The sequence below is a fragment of the Priapulus caudatus genome, unplaced genomic scaffold, assembly GCF_000485595.1.
Source record: "Priapulus caudatus unplaced genomic scaffold, Priapulus_caudatus-5.0.1 Scaffold76, whole genome shotgun sequence".
Lineage (NCBI taxonomy): Eukaryota > Metazoa > Priapulida > Priapulimorpha > Priapulimorphida > Priapulidae > Priapulus > Priapulus caudatus.
Genome location: NW_014577137.1, coordinates 421,690 through 442,267, shown reverse-complemented (window position 1 = coordinate 442,267; position 20,578 = coordinate 421,690). Strand labels below are relative to the sequence as shown.

At 43.1% G+C, this 20,578-nt stretch overlaps 1 protein-coding gene across 1 annotated transcript in view; it reads left to right on the top strand.

The window, feature by feature from the left end:
• The first annotated feature begins 1,254 nt into the window (after positions 1–1,254).
• LOC106821545 (small G protein signaling modulator 3 homolog) overlaps positions 1,255–20,578 on the top strand; it is a 23,109-nt gene continuing 3,785 nt past the window's right edge. Inside the window, exons 1-15 of the mRNA XM_014826412.1 lie at positions 1,255–1,529; positions 3,636–3,817; positions 4,085–4,279; positions 4,670–4,864; positions 5,156–5,290; positions 5,674–5,869; positions 6,756–6,901; positions 8,314–8,409; positions 8,715–8,846; positions 9,074–9,265; positions 10,338–10,493; positions 11,472–11,576; positions 13,359–13,417; positions 13,897–14,061; positions 14,269–14,403. Of these exons, the coding sequence (XP_014681898.1) occupies positions 1,460–1,529; positions 3,636–3,817; positions 4,085–4,279; positions 4,670–4,864; positions 5,156–5,290; positions 5,674–5,869; positions 6,756–6,901; positions 8,314–8,409; positions 8,715–8,846; positions 9,074–9,265; positions 10,338–10,493; positions 11,472–11,576; positions 13,359–13,417; positions 13,897–14,061; positions 14,269–14,403 (2,159 nt within the window). The 5' untranslated portion in view covers positions 1,255–1,459. The remainder of the gene's footprint in view (positions 1,530–3,635; positions 3,818–4,084; positions 4,280–4,669; positions 4,865–5,155; positions 5,291–5,673; positions 5,870–6,755; positions 6,902–8,313; positions 8,410–8,714; positions 8,847–9,073; positions 9,266–10,337; positions 10,494–11,471; positions 11,577–13,358; positions 13,418–13,896; positions 14,062–14,268; positions 14,404–20,578) is intronic.

Below are 20,578 nucleotides of genomic sequence, written 5' to 3'. Positions count from 1 at the left end.
CACTTAGCTGGGCAACGCCGGCTATGTCATGCCTCTGTGCGTATGTGCAGTAGGTATACGTTTGATTTGGCGATAGACGAGCCTCGGCAATTGCTCGATTGACGAGCCTCGGCAATTGCTCGATAGACGAGCCTCGGCAATTGCTCCATTCCATGATTCAATACGCCTATTCAGTATTCGTGCCTTTGATTTGTCAATTCGTCAATTCGTCAAATCGTCAATTCGGCGATTCAATTTGGCAATTCGTTATTTTGGCAATTGCTCAATTGAACGTTTGAATGATTAAACGACTGTTCAATTGAACAATCAATCGATCAATTGAACGTTTGAATGATTAAACGACTGTTCAATTGAACAATCAATCGATCAATTGAACAATCAATCGATCAATTGAACAATCAATCGATCAATTGAACAATCAATCGAATAATTGAATGTTTGAATGATTAAATTGACTGTTCAATTGAACAATCAATCGATCAATTGAACAATCAATCGATCAATTGAACAATCAATCGATCAATTAAACAATCAATCGATCAATTGAACGTTTGAATTATTAAATTGACTGTTCAATTGAACAATCAATCGATAAATTGAACGTTTGAATGATTAAACGAGTGTTCAATTGAACAATCAATCGATCAATTGAACGTTTGAATTTTGACACATATCCCCTCCCATACCGTCATACGTACACGCGCACGCACACACGATTCTCTCTGTGTTTTGCATATAGTATATGCATGAATATGCCGAAGTTTTCCTCTTGCAACAGAGCATCGACGAAAATACTGCGGCAATAGGTCTATTTCTATGGTAAACGCGTTCTTTCGCTGTGTCATTGGCCCATAGTTCGACGACAGTAGAGTACTATAGAAAACTATAGAGAACTATATAGGCTATAGCTTCGCTCCACCACAGGATCCGAATACGCTAGAATTATACGATGACGATAATACTATTATTTCGCATCTATTCTTTCTATTCACCCGCATACAAATAATTTATTTTGAATCATGTTAATATCGAAGTTCTTATAATAGTTTATATTATAAAACTAAGTATTTAGGCAATAAATAAAATCATAAAAGTATTTTTCCATGAATGGCATGAGCCTGATATGAGCAGTGTCATTGACGTCACGGGATGTAGACCGGTCCTACATAAAAAATAGATCGCAGCGTGAGCCTAGATTAGGGCCCTGCTACTATCGATCTGAAATTCGTTGCGACTATCTCACACAAGAGACTAATCATTTTTTATGTTTTGAAACCCATATAAAAATTAAAGATCAGTATAGAAGTCATTAAGGGCAGCGTACGCGTAGTGATAATATATCTACGATTGGGTGTGCGTGGGCTTAATCGTAAACAAGAGGAAATGTGATGTCGAAGGAACAGATTTAAAGATTCTAGCACATTTTTATTCTTTAGTAGTTATTAATACCACATTAAAGATGGATATTGCTAGAACCGTATTTGGGGTTCGATCAACGGAGGGTTATATGTCAGGAAAGAGTATAAAAGGTGTGTATGTGTAAGTTACATGACATTGTGTAGTACTAGTGGTTCAAGGATAGAGAGTTACTAATACTAGTAGTAGTAGTTAGTAGTAGTAGTACTAGTAGTAGTAGTACTAGTAGTAGTAGTACCACATACCTTAGCTCTAGTACTATAGCCCGCGGATAGCTGCCCAGCTGCGGCAGCTATTCGCGGGCTATAGTACTAGAGCTACACATACCTCAGCTTCAGACTCGGTACCTGCTGGCGTAGTCCGAGCCGACGCAGACCCCAGTAAGCCCCGGCGCAAATCCACTTTAGGCACCTTAGGTATCACGAAGTGATGCACAGATTTCTGTGTATCATCAACTGATGCACAGACTTTCCGTATATCAAGGAATGATGCAAAAACCCTAACCCTAACCCTAAGTCATAAAGTATAACCTTACTCCTTAGGTATCACGAAGTGTGTTAGGGTTAGGATTAGGGTTAGGGTTAGAGTTAGGGTTTTTCTATCATTCCTTGATATACGGAAAGTCTGTGCATCAGTTGATGATACACGGAAATCTGTGCATCACTTCGTGATACCTAAGGTGCCTAAAGTGGATTTGCACCGTAAGCCCCTAATGGGTTAAACCCGCACCCTCAGATTAGCAAAGCGGAGTTATAACGTCTGCATTTGCGGACAACTGCATTTGCTGGCGCTGGTTGCTAGTAGTAGTAGTAGTACTAGTAGTAGTACTACTAATACTAATAATAATAATAATAATACTAGTAATACAAGTTACAACTACTACTAGTACTAGTACTAGCTACTAGTAATACTAATAGTAATAGTAATACTATTAGTGTTGTTGTACTGACATTACTAGTTGTTGTGCTGGGACTGCTGTAAATGTAATACTAAATAGTAATACTACTGTAATAGTAGTGTCAGTACTATAGTAGCAGTAGTACGAATACCGCAGTAGTAATATACTAATAGTAATACGAACTACTGTACATGGAATTTGTATATAGAACCATTAAACTTTGAAGCCAAGTGTATATTTTGTCTTCAGCTATATTCCAGATGTCAGATGATGTGATTTTTCGTAATATATTGACCGGCATTGTAAAAAGATAAATATTGCAGGTTCTCTTGCGAACACTATTTGCACCTAAAAACCAGCTGCACAGCTGATTAGAGGCCACACATTTAGGGGGGTGGGGGTGAATGTAAAATTCACAGTTAGCATCCACAGATCCCCTAATTCCTATCAACCACACACCCATCAGACAGCATAATTATTGCAGCTATGAATCACCTCCTCGTGTTTAATACCAGGGGTGGCATCCATCCAGTTAGCTGACAGATGGTTTCTGTTGTAGTACGTTAAAGAGTTCGTTTCAGTCGCATGGTGCTAATCACTACTGAAATGTAGGGGGTGGGCCCCGCTGGACTATGAGAGAGCCACAGCAAAACTCTTTCCTGGAATTGAGGAAAAAGCTACAATCGGGAATTACACACGAGTGTGCCGGCACGCAAAAATAAACGTGTGAATTTCATTACGATTTTCCATGGACCGTTCTATAATTATACGGGGCTACGTAGGCACGCCCGCAGGCATACATGCACGCATGCAGGCACGCACGCACACACACGCCCAGGCATGTGCGCAGGTATGCACGCACGCACACACAGGCACGCACGCATGAATCAGAGCAAGCAGCTCAGAAGACGTAGACGGCTAGACGCACTGTATGACTCGACTGCCCGACAAGTGGGAGCCCATGCACAGAGTAAAACAGTGTAATAGCCTGCTACAAGCATGCGCTGTGACTACGCGTATGTCGTCTCGTGCGACAGTGCAGTATAGTTGCATTTTGCTTTGTTTGTATTGTTTCTTGCTTTGATATTTCAAACCTAGCTGTCGGCCTGCCTGGAATCCAAACCTGTCGGCGATTTTCAAACCTGTCGGCCAAAAACTCAAACCTGTCGGCCTTGCATGTTAAAACCCCTCGTGGACCACACTGCTAGTCTATAATCTTCAGTCGAGATGTAAAGTACCCCCACCAGCCTCCTACCTCTCGTACTTGTTATGATGTTTGCCGCTACCATTGTTCTCTTGTTACCTGCGTCCTTGTTTATAGCCGAGATGCTGCTGGAAGATGAGGATGAGAGCAAGCATAGAGAGTCTGGTGAAGATGCCAGCAATTCTGTTCGATTATCATGCCACGGGAATGGTAGTGGCTACACCCCATGTCCCGGTGGGCCATTTAGTGCATTGACATCCTCGATGTGGCCCCAGGATATCCTTGCTAAACTTGCGCAGGTAAGCGTATGCTTTCTCAGTATATGTGCACGTGGCATATCAAAAAGGTGCTAAGATTACCACAAATATATAACGGTGATATTAGGGCAGTTTCAAAGCAGTCACTTCTCTGAACATTAACTGTAAAACACTGTTTTTCATCACTTACCTCCCGCTTTTGCAAAGTGTGTAATAAAGTTAATTAGTACTGAATAATATGATACGGACCCAGTGACGACTTGAGAAAACGCCATCAGTTTGTGACGTGTGTTTTCCTCGTGGCCGCAGCCAGAAGGTGCCGGACAGCCAGACTTCAGGTACGATGAGTTTGGTTTCTGCATCGAGGAGGAAGACGGACCGGAGCAAACGTCACGTAAGCTGCTCGGCTTGCCGTTCCTCGAGGATTCACAGCATCGTCTGACTTGGGTTGCACACCTAGAGTTCTCACAAAACAACGACGTCGGGGAGCTGACCTGGGATCAGGTGATGTGTATATGAGTAAATTGTATGTGTGTGTGAGTGAGTGTATGTGTATCCCCTATATTAGCAAACTTGTATGGAACCTACCAGTCATTGACAACCATCTAATGTTTTCTCGGAAAATTGTCTAAATTGTTTTTTGTATTCACTGTTTTGATGTTTGTGTGCAGTGATTGGTTTTGATAATCGGATTTCGTTAGAAGCTGTATTTGGGGGAGATACCTCTTAAGGTTTCAATATACTGGTGTATGTCATAACAAAATGTCATTTTTGATTTCCGACTCGTCATCCTTTCATTTATTGCCTTACTACTCGGGCCATGACAGCATCCATGAAGTTTGTACGGAGACCTCTTTGTGATCACAGTCGAAAATGTTCTATTTCAACAACTAGGTGGAGCCAGAGTTGCAGAGGTCAGACAAACTAGGAACCATGGTAAGGAATGGCATCCCACATTCTATGCGACCACAGATATGGATGAGGATATCAGGTGCCTTGCAAAAAAAGTTGAATGCCGACATTTCATATAAGGATATTGTCAAGAATGGCTCTAAGGATCATTTGATGACGTCAAAACAAATAGAGAAGGTATGTGCATGCACACATGGTTGCACATGTGCTGACTCTGCATCATTACCATCATCACATTTTTATTTTGTTACTGCCATAGTAAAAGCCATATTTACTCAATATACACGTTGGCACAAATGTCAGATACTACTACAACGATGAATTGCCATGGCTAACAATGATGCGATCTGAGTATTTTTTCACTGACCGGTTGTGTTGATGCACATTCTAGTTGCCAAACAGTAGTTTTGATTGCCAGTGTGATCGTTTTGGTTGCTATGTAGAGCACTGTCCTATCTCTTCTCTCAGGATCTACTGCGCACGATGCCTAGCAACGCTTGCTTCTCTACGATGACAAGCACAGGCATACCGCGTCTGCGCCGTGTGCTCCGTTGCCTCGCCTGGCTCTACCCTGACATCGGCTACTGCCAGGGTACCGGCATGGTGCGCATCTAAGAGCTAATTTTCAAAAGAGAATTATTAAATTAAAAACGCAGTACATCCCTTCATGCATCGTCTCGTACCGTAAAATGATAGCTCTGTCCCTATGGACTAGTTTCACGTATGGTGTATCGAGGAAGCAATGGAAAATCACAATGCCACAGACCAATTTCGTTGGAAATTTTAAGTTGAGTTCTAATGTCTTCTCTGTCTCTATGTCATTGCTGTCATTATGTCATCGCTGTCTGTATATCATTGCTGTCTGTGTGTCATCCCTGTCTCTATGTCATCCCTGTCTGTGTGTCATCGCTGTCTGTATGTGATCGCTGTCTGTACGTCATCGCTGTAATAATTTTGCTGACAACTTCTCGCTACACGTGTGACAGATCGCTGCGTCGCTGCTGCTGTTCATGGAAGAGGAGGATGCATTCTGGATGATGGCGACCATCGTTGAGGATCTTGTGCCAGCGTCCTACTACTCGAGTACGCTTATCGGCGTGCAGGCTGACCAGCGCGTGCTGCGCCAGCTCATAGTCACCTACCTCCCCGACATCGACATGGTGCTCAAGGAGCACGACATAGGTAGGTGGCGCCGTCGAACATTACTAGTTACTCAGTAATTCACTAACAAAACTATATAGTTATATAACTAATGTATATATATATATTGTTACGGTCAGAAATACCCGGTCCCGGAATGAAACCAACAGATAATAACAATAAGTTGTTTAACTCAACAAGTTTAATTAGCAATGGGTTAAATATTACAATGTAGTACATATACAGGAACGGTTTAAATAAGGAGTACGATTAGCTACAGCAAAATATTTATAAATCGGATTCTTCTTACGAGTGTCGATCGTAGTCAGGCCTAGAGTCCAGTTTAGGTTGCTGACTCGAATTCCTGACGTTCCGAGGAAGCCGATGTGACATGTAGCTTTGAGTAGATCTCCATTTATTGCAGCTCTCTGGATTCGGTAATGACCGGCAGTTTAACTCTGTGCAGAACAATAGTCTGCAGTTACCACGTTAAAATCCAAATGATGAGCACGACTGTGTCTTTGTCCATACACAACTTCCTTAACGACAATGGTCTATTACTTCACGTCTATATTCTATTACTTCCTGATTATGGACTACCTCCCTTCATGACTATACATGCTGGCTTTATATAGTAATCAGGAATACTTCTGGAACACTCTACAAATCTAGAATTTTCCAAAACCTGCTACACGATGCTCGAGGTTCGAGAGCTTTTATAAACAACCCCGCAAACTTTCTCGAACTTTCCGGACTGTACGCGTGACTATTTACAGCTTGTTGCTAAGCAACAATACGGCACACGTAACAATATATATATTAATATTTATTATAACTAACTGTTATAAAAAATACTTAACTAGTAATATAATTAATTACAAGGTATTTAAGGTATAGTAACAGGTTGCCGTCATTGTTGTTCTTGCAGAGCTGTCATTGATCTCACTGCACTGGTTCCTAACGTTGTTCAGTAGCGTTGTTCACATGAAGGTGCTGCTGCGCATGTGGGATATGTTCTTCTACGAAGGATCAGTCGTGCTGTTCCAGGTCACGCTCGGCATGCTGAAGACCAAGGTCCGTGTCAAATTTCAGAGGTCACGACCTCAAGAATATCCACCGTTTTTAGCTCATCTGACATAGTCAGATGCAGCTTGTAGAATCGCATGATCGTCCGTCCGTGCGTGCGTCCGGCCGTCCGTCCGTCCGTCCGTGCATCAACAGTTGGGCACAAATCTTAACCGCTCGACATACGGTCACGATATTCGGCACATCGGGGGGGATCGTCAAAACGAGTTGGGATGTCGAAGCTGGGGGTCAAAGGTCAAAGGTCAAGAGGTGTAAAAGAAGGGGGAACATTCACTCCTTAACTTAAGGTATAGGGAGGAAATGCGGAATTGCGGCACAAATCTAAACGGCTTGACCTAGGCTCGTGATAGTCAGTGTATAGCATCATGGTAGGAAAACCCATCACTGTGCCGAAATTGGAGGTCACAGGTCAAAGGTCAATGGGCACAGGGCAGATTTTAGACATTTTCTGAGGACATGGTCTGACGGAGCGATTGAAAAACTTTTTTGTTTCAGCGGTGACCTAGCATTTTTATGGCTTTATTGAAAGGACCATGAAATGTCCCTTCTGCTGACATGCGAAGAGTAAGTGTCGGATAACCTTTTGACCCTCAAGATGAGGGTTAAACATGGATTTGTTTACTGTCTGTTAGAAAGAATTTGACTGCCGGGTTTGCTAATAGAATCTATACATGCCTGGATGTATGAGGCTACAATGTCACAGTGAAATTTCAAAAGCTAAATTTGGAAGAAGGTTTATGCTCCTTAAATCGTATAATTTCTATGGCATTCTGTACTGTCAGTATTTTACATGTAACGTATGCCACTGCCAGTGGCCACTGCCAGTGCATGTGGTGGTGGTGGTAGGCCTACTGTGTAGTTTTTGCCTGCGTTAATTAGTTACAGGTGGCAGCTCTCTATTGCAGCCTGTAGGCTTGCGTAGGTAAATGGATGAGTGCTTACCTATTCTGTCTTGCAAATAGTTGTTGCTACTACGTACGATTGGAGCTTCCATCTTTAATCTGAAGACACTTAAACGTACGCGCCATCTCGTGGCAACTTTCATAACGATCCCAACGAACATTCCTTTGAGAAGGTTCCTGATACCATCCCTGTGCATTCTACTGTTTCGGTGTGTATGTCAACACATTTGGGACTAACAGGGTTTACTAGAATCCCACCACTCCACCACAGAGTCACCGCAGTAGACGTTAGATGAGCGCTGTCGCTCCGCGGCACTTGTTGTTGTTTTCTTGAGGTGCTGAAAATTCCGATCCCAGGAGGTTGTTTCCTCTGCGGAAATGTTCCTCTATCTATTTTGTTCAGGCTCTGAATTCTGCAGTATTGTAAATTGAGAATGGAGTTGTTAAAGGGATTTTTACGTCTTGTACGAAGATAATAACTGTGGAAGTTTCATGTAGGAGTCCACACTGACCAGTCTGGAGAACTCTGCACAAATTTTCAATGCCCTCTCTGACATTCCTGGGGATGTAGAAGAAGTGGAACTGATCTTAGAGGTATGACACCAAGAAATAATCTTTGTTCCTGTACCGATGACCATGCAAGTTCATTCATCATATCACTTTGTTCATTAGTTATCTTTATATTATACAGTATTATATCATAATATTTGTAGTTTCATTTTTATTTTCTTATATGCTAATATTTATTATTATCGTTATCGTTATCGTATATTATCGTTATCATCACCGGTTTGCCATGCAAGTTGGCAATGCTTGTACACGTGTTTGCCTTATTTTTCACTGCATCTCCATCGTTTCTATTTTTCTCTTTCCTCCCCATGTTTGGTTATACCCAACAGCTCTCACAGCGAGTGGCAGGATCATTGTCTGAGGTAATCATAGAAACACATCGGCGGAAGCATCTTGCCTACCTGATGGCAGACCAGGGAGCCATCGTGAATCCAGAGGCAGCTCGCAACCTGCCGAAGCAGGTAAGCAGGAGAAACGTGGCACGCAGTAAATGATATTATTTAATATTATTCGATACGATACTTCTCCAATTATAGCTGGGGTTGCTGCAGGTCGTGGAGACAGCCATATTGTAGCGGGTTGCCATTGAGATACCGTCGAGTGTTTACGTGCAAAGATGGTGGCCGTGTCGTAGACTCTCCCCGATCGAATACCGAGCGTGAGCGTGCCTGCCTTGCTCTCCCTGCAGCAGCTGAGCAGACGGCAGATGCGACGGTCTCGATCGCTCATCCAGCTGCTGCTGTTCGGGGACAGCGAAGATCCGGACTTCATGAAAGCGAAGAACATCAAGCAGACGGAGCTACTTGTCGACCTTCGTGAAGCCATACTGCAGGTCGCCCGACACTTCCAGTCCGTCGACCCGGCACGCAACAGCAAAGTAGTAAGTCTCGCATCCTCCTTCCCTGATCATCTGTGGATGTTCTCGCAATGTTCTTACAAGTAGTAAGTCGCGCATCTTCCTTCCCTGATCGTCTGTGGATGTTCTTACAAGTAACAAGTCGCAGATCTATCTTCCCTGATCATCTGTGGATGTTCTCGCAATGTTCTTACAAGTAACAAGTCACGAATCTTCGTTCCCTGATCATCTGTGGATGTTCTCGTTATGTTCTTACAAGTAATAAGTCGCAGATCTATGTTCCCTGATCATCTGTGGATGTTCTCGCAATGTTCTTACAAGTAATAAGTTGCAGATCTTCATTCCCTGATCATCTGTGGATGTTCTCACAATGTTCTTACAAGTAACAAGTCACAGATCTTCCTTCCCTGATCGTCTGTGGATGTTCTCACAATGTTCTTACAAGTAGTAAGTCACGGATTTTCCTTCCCTGATCATCTGTGGATGTTCTCACAATGTTCTTACAAGTAACAAGTCACAGATCTTCCTTCCCTGATCGTCTGTGGATGTTCTCACAATGTTCTTACATCTTTCACCATCCTCCACGATAAACCTCATATCGATGAACGATGAACACATATTGTGATTTCATCAGCATTATGCATGTCTATAATATTCCTTGTGTTCGGTATTCTCTATATTTTCTATTATTTTTTGTTCTCTATATTCTCTATTTGCGCTCATTCTTCAATATCGACATAGTCTCTATTTTCTATACTCTTTATTCTTTATATTCGCTATACGCTATCCTGCATCCTATCCCTATCTCTTTATTCTGTATTCTCTATATTCTCTATTATCTTAATTCAGTATGTTTTCTATTTGCTATCATTCTTTATTCTCTACACTTTTTCCTTTATTCCCTATATTCAATATTTTCTTTATTATTTATATTCTCTATTTGCTTTCATTCTTTCTTCTCTATGTACGTTTATCTAGGATATACAGGGAGCAGAATTGTGGAATTTGCAGTGCTTTTGCTAAAGATGACTACGATCTATTTTTTACTGGAAGCCGATAAATGGCTGATTTAACAAGCGCGTGATTGCATCTCTAGAGTCTCGTCGCGGATTATTCGATGGAGAGCCATGCTAGAGACCACGAAAACTTCATCAATGTGCTGCGCAACAGGAAGCGTCGAGCCAAGGCCCTGCTCGACTTTGAGCGTCATGATGATGACGAACTTGGTTTCAGAAAGAACGATATCATAACGGTAGTGTGCATATCTACATAATTATATATGTACAACATTATAGACATTACACAGTTACATGGAGCAGATACATGTTAGAATAAACTATAATACAAATTTACAGACATGTCTTAGTTTCAGTCATATTAAATAACATTGCACACGTAGTTTGAACAGTAATAATATATTATCAACGATCAAGAGTACCATGATAGAAAATTTTCTATCATGGTACTCTTGGTATTATTAATCACCTCATCAGGATGTAAAAATGAGATAGTTGTGTAGTATAGTCTGAACTGCTATATCAGCACTGGACAAATGGTTGGTCCTACTGAATCAAGCAAGCATACCTGATTATTAATAAAGTATTACATTATTCAACCTATGTGCAAAAAGTTACTTAATTTGACTGAAACTAAGATTAGGTGTGTTTTTGCAGTTTGAATCATTGTTGACTGTAGGGGTTATATGCTCTTAATATTATATTAGGGTTTTATGGATTTTGGAAAACCTAGAAAGTCCTGGAATTTTAAAATGCAATGTCCTAGGTCAGCCAGCTATGGTCCAGGAAAAAACCTGGAAATTTGGCTTTTGTAATCATGGAAAAGCCTAGAAAGTTTTTGAATAGTTTTAGAAAGTCCTTGCAATTAATCCTATGTCCATCTTATGAAAGAGGTAAATAGATATACATAATATTAAGTAGTGAACCATGGTGTTATGAGTAGTGGTCTAGTAGTTGTTAATAATTTTAGTAGTCGGTTTGATCTTCAGCTTTTTATATTTGTTTGTTTTTATGTCGAAAGTGAAAGGTGAAAGCATGTAATCAAAGACCCGTTTGCTGCCATTTGAGTGTAGCAGCGTGCAGGGGCATTTGTTAGGATTCTGCCATGTGAAGCCAGTCATTGCCTTGCAAAGAAGTTTCATCATGTCCATTCGATGTGTCAGACACATGCAATGCACATGGTTTCTACAACGTGGGTTTGTGTTTTCATTCAGATAATCTCTCAGAAGGATGAGCACTGCTGGGTGGGTGAGCTGAATGGACTGCGTGGCTGGTTTCCTGCCAAGTTCGTGGAAGTGCTGGATGAACGAAGCAAGCAGGTAAGTGTAGGTGCCTACACCACTCTCTCACTGTCTGCATCTCTCACCGGTAGTGTGCGTGCGTGCACGCATACATGCATGTGGGAAGCAGACACCTAGTGTGGTTTTACGAAGCTCCTATATCCATTGCTTTTCACTTGCACTGCACACGTATATTCGTCTAGCTTATTGTTCAGTGTCATGCAGCTAAAAGGTTAGGGTTAGGGTTGCTACTGCTCCTGCTGCTGCTGCTGCTGCTGCTGCTGCTGACGCTACTGCTGCTACAGCTGCTGCTGACACTACTGCTGCTACAGCTGCTACTACTCCTGCTGCTACTGCTACTGGTGGTGGTGGTACCGGTGCTGCTTCTCCTGTTGCTGCTGCTACTGCTACTACTACTGCTGCTGTTGCTACTGCTACTGCTACTGCTACTGCTACTGCTACTGCTACTGCTACTGCTACTGCTACTGCTGCTGGTGGTGGTGGTGCTGCTGCTCTTCCTGTTGCTGCTGCTACTGCTACTACTACTGCTGCTGCTGCTGCTGCTGGCGCTACTGATGCTGCTGCTGCTGCTGGTGCTACTGCTGCTCCTGCTGCTGCTGCTATGGCTACTGCTACTGCTACTGCTGCTGCTGCGATTATGACTATGACTACGATTACTACTTTAGTGTGGTGGTCTTCCCTCTGTGTTAATCACTTGGCTTACTATGGCATTTTAACCTTTTATGTTGAAAATTATATTAGCTTTATTGCTCTACGGTTCTATATGTCACTATTATTGAATATATATAAATAATCTTGTGCCTGTTTTTTAGCTCATCTGACATAGTCATATGCAGCTTGTAGAATCGCTTGATCGTCCGTCTGTCCGTCCGTCCGTCCGTCCGTCCGTCCGTCCGTCCGGTCGTCCGTCCGGTCGTCCGTCCGGTCGTCCGTCCGGTCGTCCGTCCGTCAACAGTTGGGCACAAATCTTAACCGCTCGACGTACGGTCACGATATTCGGGTCGTTGGGGGGGATCGTCAAAACGAGTTGGGATGTCCAAGCTGGGGGTCAAAGGCTAAAGGTCAAGAGGTGTAAAAGAAGGGGGAACATCTCAAGTCTTCAACGATAAGGGTATAGGGAGGAAAATGTCAGAATTGCGGCAGCACAATCTAGAACGGGCTCGACCTAGGCTCGTGATAGTCGGTGTATAGCAATCATGGTAGGAAAAGCCATCACTGTGCTGAAATTGGAGGCTCACCAGGTCAAAGGTCAATGGCACAGGGCAGATTTATGACATTTTCTGAGGACAGGTCTGACGGAGCGATTGAAAAACTTTTTTGTTTCAGCGGTGACCTAGCATTTTTATGGCTTTATTGAAAGGACCATGAAATGTCCCTTCTGCTTGACATGCGAAGAGTAAAGTGTCGGATAACCTTTTGACCCGTCAAAGAGGAGGGTTAAACATGGGATTTGTTGACTGTTAACAAAAGGACTGAAACTGCTTTTGCTATTAGAGGCCCCTCCCCCCACCCTTGCCCCTTCCCCCTCCCCCACCCCTTCCCCGCCCCTTCCCACCCGCCCTCCCCCGCCCGCACCCTCCCTCTACGCGTCCATCTGCGATAAGTGGCGCGTGCCTACACAATGATGTGTACCGCAACTGCGTGTCTGCTCTATCTTGCGCCTAACAAATGTGGTACTACGCACGACTGAAATTTTACGTTTATAATCGTAGCAACAGACCTCAGATGAGCCCAGACGCTCTGCGGCTCTTGTCTTATTAGATTTTAGTTATGCCAATGGTTTCTATAATGTCGTTGTAGTACACAAGTGCTGGGGATGATGCTGTAACTGAAGCTGTCACAGATCTAGTTCGAGGAACGTAAGTCACTGTGTTTTTATGTCACTAGAACATACCTACTGTGCATGTTCCAACCTTGCATTGTCATGACATCATGAAACGCATTGTTATTGGAGCTTTGAGAGCGTCAACTTAGCAAGCAGGTTAATGCTGCCTTTACACTATCGATTTTTTTCAGCAAATCGTACCGATTTCAAGTGCATTCCAACACAATCGGCTGAAATTCGATTGTGTTGGAGTCAGAGTCGGGCCTAGTTGGAGAAATAGAACACGTTCTATCTCTCCAACTCGGCGACTTGACTCTGACTCCGACTCCAACACAATCGAATTTCAGCCGATTGTCTTGGAGTGCACTTGAAATCGGTACGATTTGCTGACAAAAATCGATAGTATAAACGCAGCATAAGATTATGTCATACTATATCTAGCCTTGTTATCAGACTAGTTGACTGCATTATACTATCGCCATTGTTTTTCATTGACTTTGCTTTGGCCTGCAGTTTGTGCCCTGGTTTGAAGGCAACTTTTGAGCATGGTCTGTGTAAGTCATCGATATTGGGTGGACCGTGTCACCCCTGGCTGTTTTTTGAAGAGGCGGCTGCATACCTGGTAGAGAAGGACTTTGAGTCTGTTTATTCTCGTCTTGTGCTTTGCAAGACTTACAGGTATGTGTGTGCTGGAAGAATAAATATTGACTGTGCTGAATGCAATTCAACATTAATAACTGTTAATAACTACAAATCAATAGTGTTATAAGGTAATATTGTTATTAGCAATAATACTTATATTGTCATGCACAAGTGGTCCACACCTTCATTGCCTCTACCACAGAAAGAGACTTGGCTGACTGATTCATCTATTTGCTACTTCAGGTTGGATGAGGATGGTAAGGTGTTGACGCCAGAAGAGATACTGTACCGATGCGTGCAAGCTGTCAATGTAGCACATGATGCAGCACATGCTCAGATGGACGTTAAGTTCCGTTCCCTAATCTGCGCAGGCCTTAAGTAAGCACCTCTCACCCTATACAGTAATACCTCGTGTTATGACAGCCCGGGTCATCATGGGCGGATCCAGGATTGTTGAAAAGGGGGTGTCCAGGAAGAAATAAAGGACACTTTTTCCTGCTTACTTTTTCTGGTGTTTTAAAAAGCTGCCGAAGGCCACTTAGGGGGGGTTGGGATTTTTTTTGAAATTGGTGCATTCTGAGAGCATCTGAGCAGTAATTTTGATGTCTAGAATGCAAAAATTTCAGTATCAGATCCGGTCCCCCGGACGCCTGCGGACCCCTCTTTGCCCATTTCTAGGGTTTTATAACAAAGTTACATATATATAAGTAAATCTTTATCAGAAAAACTAGCGTTAAACAAGATTTTTTTATTGTGTGTGTGTGTGTGTGTGTGTGTGTGTGTGTGTGTGTGTGTGTGTGTGTGTGTGTGTGTGTGTGTGTGTGTGTGTGTGTGTGTGTTTGTGAAGTAAGAACCTTTTTATTGTGTGTGATAGTGCGTCAACGATTGGCTTCTTTCCCTTTATTTCTTTTTTTTGCCAGCTTTCATTTCATTCAAGTGCATTTGAGAGCATAATAATGATCAATCACAACTTAAGAAAAATGTGTCTGCATAAATTAAGTACCGTTTCTTTTTCAACACGTTTTTTTTCTTATGGGACACCACACACACACACACACACACACACAACACACACACACACACACCACACACACACCACACACACACACACACACACACCACCACATAAAAAAAATCTTGTTTAACGCTAGTTTTCCTGATAAAGATTTACTATATTATATGTAAAGTTATTAAAACCCTAGAAATGGGGCAAAGAGGGGTCCGCAGCGTCCGGGGACCGGATCTGATACTGAAAATTTTTGCATTCTAGACATCAAAATTACTGCTCAGATGCTCTCAGAATGCACCAATTTCAAAAAAATCCCAACCCCCCTAAGTGGCCTCGTCGCAGCTTTTTAAAACACCAGAAAAAGTAAGCAGGAAAAAAAAGCTGCCCCTTATTTCTTCCTGGACACCCCCTTTTCAACAATCCTGGATCCGCCCATGATGACCCGGGCCTGTCATAACACGAGGTATTTACTGTATATCGGGTGAGAGGTGCTTACTAAGGCCTGCGCAGATTAGGACGGAACTGTGCACGTCCATCTGCGAGCATGTGCTGCATCATGTGCTACATTGACACTTGCACGATCGGTACAGTGATCTCTTCTGGCGTCAACCTTACCATCCTCATCCAACCTGAAGTAGCAAATAGATGAATCAGTCAGCCAAGTCTCTTTCTGTGGTAGGGCAATGAAGGTGTGGACCACTTGTGCATGACAATTATAAGTATTATTGCTAATAACAATATTACCTATATACACTATTGATTTGTAGTTACTTAACAGTTATTAATGTTGAATTGCATTCAGGACAGCAGTCTTATTCTTCCAGCACACACATACCTGTAAGTCTTCAAAGCCACAGACCGAAACAGACTCAAAGTCCTTCTCTACCAGGTATGCAGCCGCCTCTTCAAAAAACAGCCAGCGGGTGACACGGTCCACCAATAATCGATGACTTACACAGGACCATGCCTCAAAAAGTTGCCTTCAAACCTAGGGCAACAAACTGCAGGCCAAAGACAAAGCAATGAAAACAATGCGATAGTTAATGCAGTCAAGCTAGTCTGATAACAAAAAGGCTAGATATAGTATGACATAATCTTATGCTGCGTTTATACTATCGATTTTTGTCAGCAAATCGTTACGCAGTTCAAGTGCACTCCAAGACAATCGGCTGAAATTCGTCCTTGTGTTGGGAGTCGGAGGTCAGAGTCAAGTCGCCCGCACGTTGGAGAGAATAGAACGTTTCTATTTCTCCAACTAGGCCCGACTCTGACTCCAACACAATCGGAATATCAAGCCGATTGGTGTTGGAATGCCACATTGAAATCGGGGTCGACGCATGTTGCTGAAAAAATCGATAGTTGTAAAGCAGCATTCAACCTGCTTGCTAACGTTGACGCTCTCAAAGCCTCCAATAACAATGCGTTTCAATGATGTCATGACAATGCAAGGTTGGAACATGCCACAGTAGGGTATGTTCTACGACATAAAAACACAGTGACTTACGTATCGCGACTAGATCTGTGACAGCTTCAGTTACAGCATTCATCCCCAGCACTGTGTACTACAACGACACTTATAGAAAACCATTGGCCCATAACTAAAATCTAATAAGACAAAAGCCGCAGAGCGTCCTGCGGCTCATCTGAGCGTCTGTTGCTACCGATTATATAACGTAAAATTTCAGTCTGTGCGTAAGTACCACATTTTATTAGGCGCAAGATAAGCAGGACACGCAACGTTGCGGTACACATCATTGTGTAGGACGCGCCACTATCGCAGATGGAGCGTAGACGGGAGGGTGCGGGCAGGGGGACGGGCGTGGGGGAGGATGCGGGGACGGGCGTGGGGGAGGGGCGAAGGGCAAGCGGTGGGGGAGGGGGCACCTCTAATAGCAAAAGCAGTTTCAGTCCTTTGTTAACAGTCAACAAATCCATAGTTTAAACCCTCTCTTTGAGCGGGTCAAAAGGTATATCCACATTTACTCTATCGCATGTTCAGCAGAAGGGACATTCATGGTCCTGTTCAATAAAGCCATAAAAATGCTAGGTCACCGCCTGAAACAAAAAAGTTTTTCATTCGCCTCCGTCAGACCATGTCCTCAGAAAATGTCACTAAATCTTGCCTGATGGCCCATGACTTTGGAACCTGGGTGACCTCCCTAAATTTCAGCACAGTGATGCCTTTTCCTACCATGATGCTAACACCCGACTATCACGAGCTAGGTCGAGCCCGTAGATTTGCTGCCGCAGATCTGACATTTTCCTCCCCTATACCCTTATCGTTGAAGACTTGAGATGTTCCCTTCCTTTACACCTCTTGACCGTTTGCACCTTTGGACCCCCAGGCTTCGACATACCCAACTCGTTTTGAACGATCCCCCAACGACACCGAATATCGTTGACCGTAACGTCGAAACCGGTTAAGATTTGTGCCCAACTGTTGTACGGCCACACGAACGACCGGACGTCCGCCTTCACGGAGGATCACGGCACGGACGGACGGACGGACACAGCGGTGCACCGACTCAAGCAGGCGATTCTTACAAGCTGCATAGGACATTCAGATTGAGCTAAAAAAACAGCATCAAGCGATTTATTTAATATATATTCAATAATATTGACATTTTAATTTAAGGAACCCGTCTGCAGCCAAATAAAGCCTAATATAATTTTCAACATAAAGGTTAAAATGCCATAGTAAGCCAAATGGATTAACACAGAGGGAAGACCACACACACTACAGTAGTAATCGTAGTCAATAGTCATTAATCGCAGCAAAGCAGCAGTAGCTTAGCTAGCCATGTAGCCATAGCAGCCGCAAGCAGCCAGAGAGCAGCAGGGCACAGCAGCGCAGCAGCGATCAGTAGCGCCAGCAGCAGACAGCAGCAGCAGTAGTAGCTAGCAGGACCGAGCAAGCATACAGGATCCAGGAGCAGGCAGCCCACCACCACCAGCAGCAGTAGCAGACCCAAGTAGCTAGTAGCATCAGCATAGGCAGTAGCAGTAGCCAACGCACAGTAGTAGTGCAAGCTGAGCAGCAGCAACAGGAGACAGCAGCCACCGGTACCGACACCACCCAGTAGCAGTAGCGATGCAGGTGATAGCGGTAGCTCGAGCAGTAGTGTAGCCAGCAGCTGCTAGCAGCAGTCAGCGTCAGCCAGCAGCAGCCAGCAGCAGGCGGAGCAGCAGCAGCATTAGCAACCCTAACCTAACCTTTTAGCCTGCATGACAGCTGAACATAGCTAGACGATATACGTGTGCAGTGCAAGTGAAAAGCAATGGCATATAGGCGACACAGCTTCGCTAAAACCACACTAGCTGTCTCTTCCCATCATGTCATGATAGCTGCACGCCCGCACACTACCGGTCGAGAATGCCAGAACACGTGAGAGAGTGCGTGGTAGGCCACCTACACTTACCTGCTTGCTTCCGTTCATCCAGCACTTTCACGAACTTGGCAGGAAACAGCCCAACCGCAGTCCATTCAGCTCACCCACCACCAGCAGTGCTCATCCTTTCTGAGGGAGATTATCTGAGATGAAAACACAACCACGGTTGCTAGAAACCATGCTGCATTGCATGTAGTCTGCACACATCGAATGACATGTATGAAACGTCTTTGGCGAAGGCAATGATCTGCGGCTGTTCACATGCCAGAATCCCATGAACAAATGCCCTGGAGCCACTCGCCTGCTACACTCATAATGCCAGCAAACGGCGCGTCTTTTGATTACATAGCTTCAACCTTCACTTGGTCGACATGAAAACAAACAAATATTCAAAAAGCTGAAGATTCAAAAGCCGGACTAGCTAAATAATTTATTAAGCAAGCTACTAGACCACTACGCATAACCCATCGGCACTACTAATATTATGTTATATCTACGTTTAACCTCTTTCATAAGGACAAGATATATTGCAAGGCACTTTTGCTAAAACATATTCAAAAACCTTTCTAGGCTCCTTTCCGATGATTGACAAAAAGCCAAATTTCCAGGTTTTTTCCCTGGACCATAGCTGGCTTGACGCTAGGACATTGCATTTCTAAAATTCCAGACTTTTTCTAGGTTTTCCAAAATCCATAAAACCCTAATAATAATATTAAGAGCATATATGAGGCCCTACAGTCAAAAATGCATTCAACACTGCAAACATAACACACCTAATCTTAGTTTCAGTCAAATTAAAAGTAACTCTTTTGCACATTAGCGCTTGAATAATGTAATACTTTATTAATAATCAGGTATGCCTTGCTGATTCCAGCTAGGACAAACGACCAACCATTTGTCCAGTGCTGATATCAGCAGTGCAGACTATACTCACACAACTACTCCATGTGTACAGTCCTGATGAGCGCTGATTAATAAATACCAAAGAGTACCATGATAGAAAATTTCTACTCATCGGGGGGCATACTCTTGACGTTGATAGTATATTATTAACTGTATCAAACTACCGTGGTGCAATGTTATTGTAATACTGACTGCAAACTAAGACATTCTGTAAATTGGTATGGTATTAGTTTATTCTAACATGTATCCTGCTCCATGATAACTGTGGAATGTCTATAATGTTGGTACATATATAATTATGCTAGATATGCACACTACCGTGTTATCATATCGTTCTTTCTGAAACCAAAATTCGTCATCATCATGACGCTCAAGTCGAGGCAGGGCCTTGGGCCTCCGACGCTTCTGTGTGCGCAGCACATTGCATGAGTCTTTCGTGGTCTCTTAGCATGGCTCGTCCCCATCGAATAATCCGCGACGAGACTCATAGAGAGTGCAGTCAACAGCGCTTTAAGATCAGCCATTATCGCGCTTCCAGTAAAATAGCATCGTAGGTAATCTTTAGCAAAAGCCCCACTGCAACTTCCACAATCTCTGCGCCCTGTATATCCTAAATAAACCGTACTCAATAGCAGAAGAAAGAATGAAGCAATAAGAGAATATAAATTAATAAAGAAAATATCTGAAGATAGGGAATAAAGGAAAAAGTGTAAGAGAATAAAGAAATGTAGCAAATAGAAAACATACTGAATTAGATAATGAAAATTATAAGAGCAATACAGAATAAAGAGATTAGGGATAGAGACAGGGGATACGTATAGCGAATAAAACAGAATAAAAGCAGGTATAGAAATAGAGGACCTATGTCATATTGAAGGAGGCGGAGGAGCGCAAAATAGAGCAATATAGACGAACAAAAAATAATAGAAATTATAGAGCACAATACCGAACGCACAAGGAATATTATAGAACATTGCCATAATGCTGGATGAAAATCACAATATGTGTTCATCGTTTCACCTCGATATGTGAGCGTTACGTGCGAGGCATGGTGAAAGATCGTAAGGACATTGCTCGTGAGCGGCTCGCTGTGAGACACAATGCCACAGACGATCAGGGGAAGGCAAGATCCTGTGACCTTGTTACTTGTAGACAGAACATTGTGAGAACATACCACAGCTTATGTTCATCAGGGAAGGCGAAAATCCCGTGACCGCTCTGTACTTACTTGTAAAAGCATTGTGGAGAACAT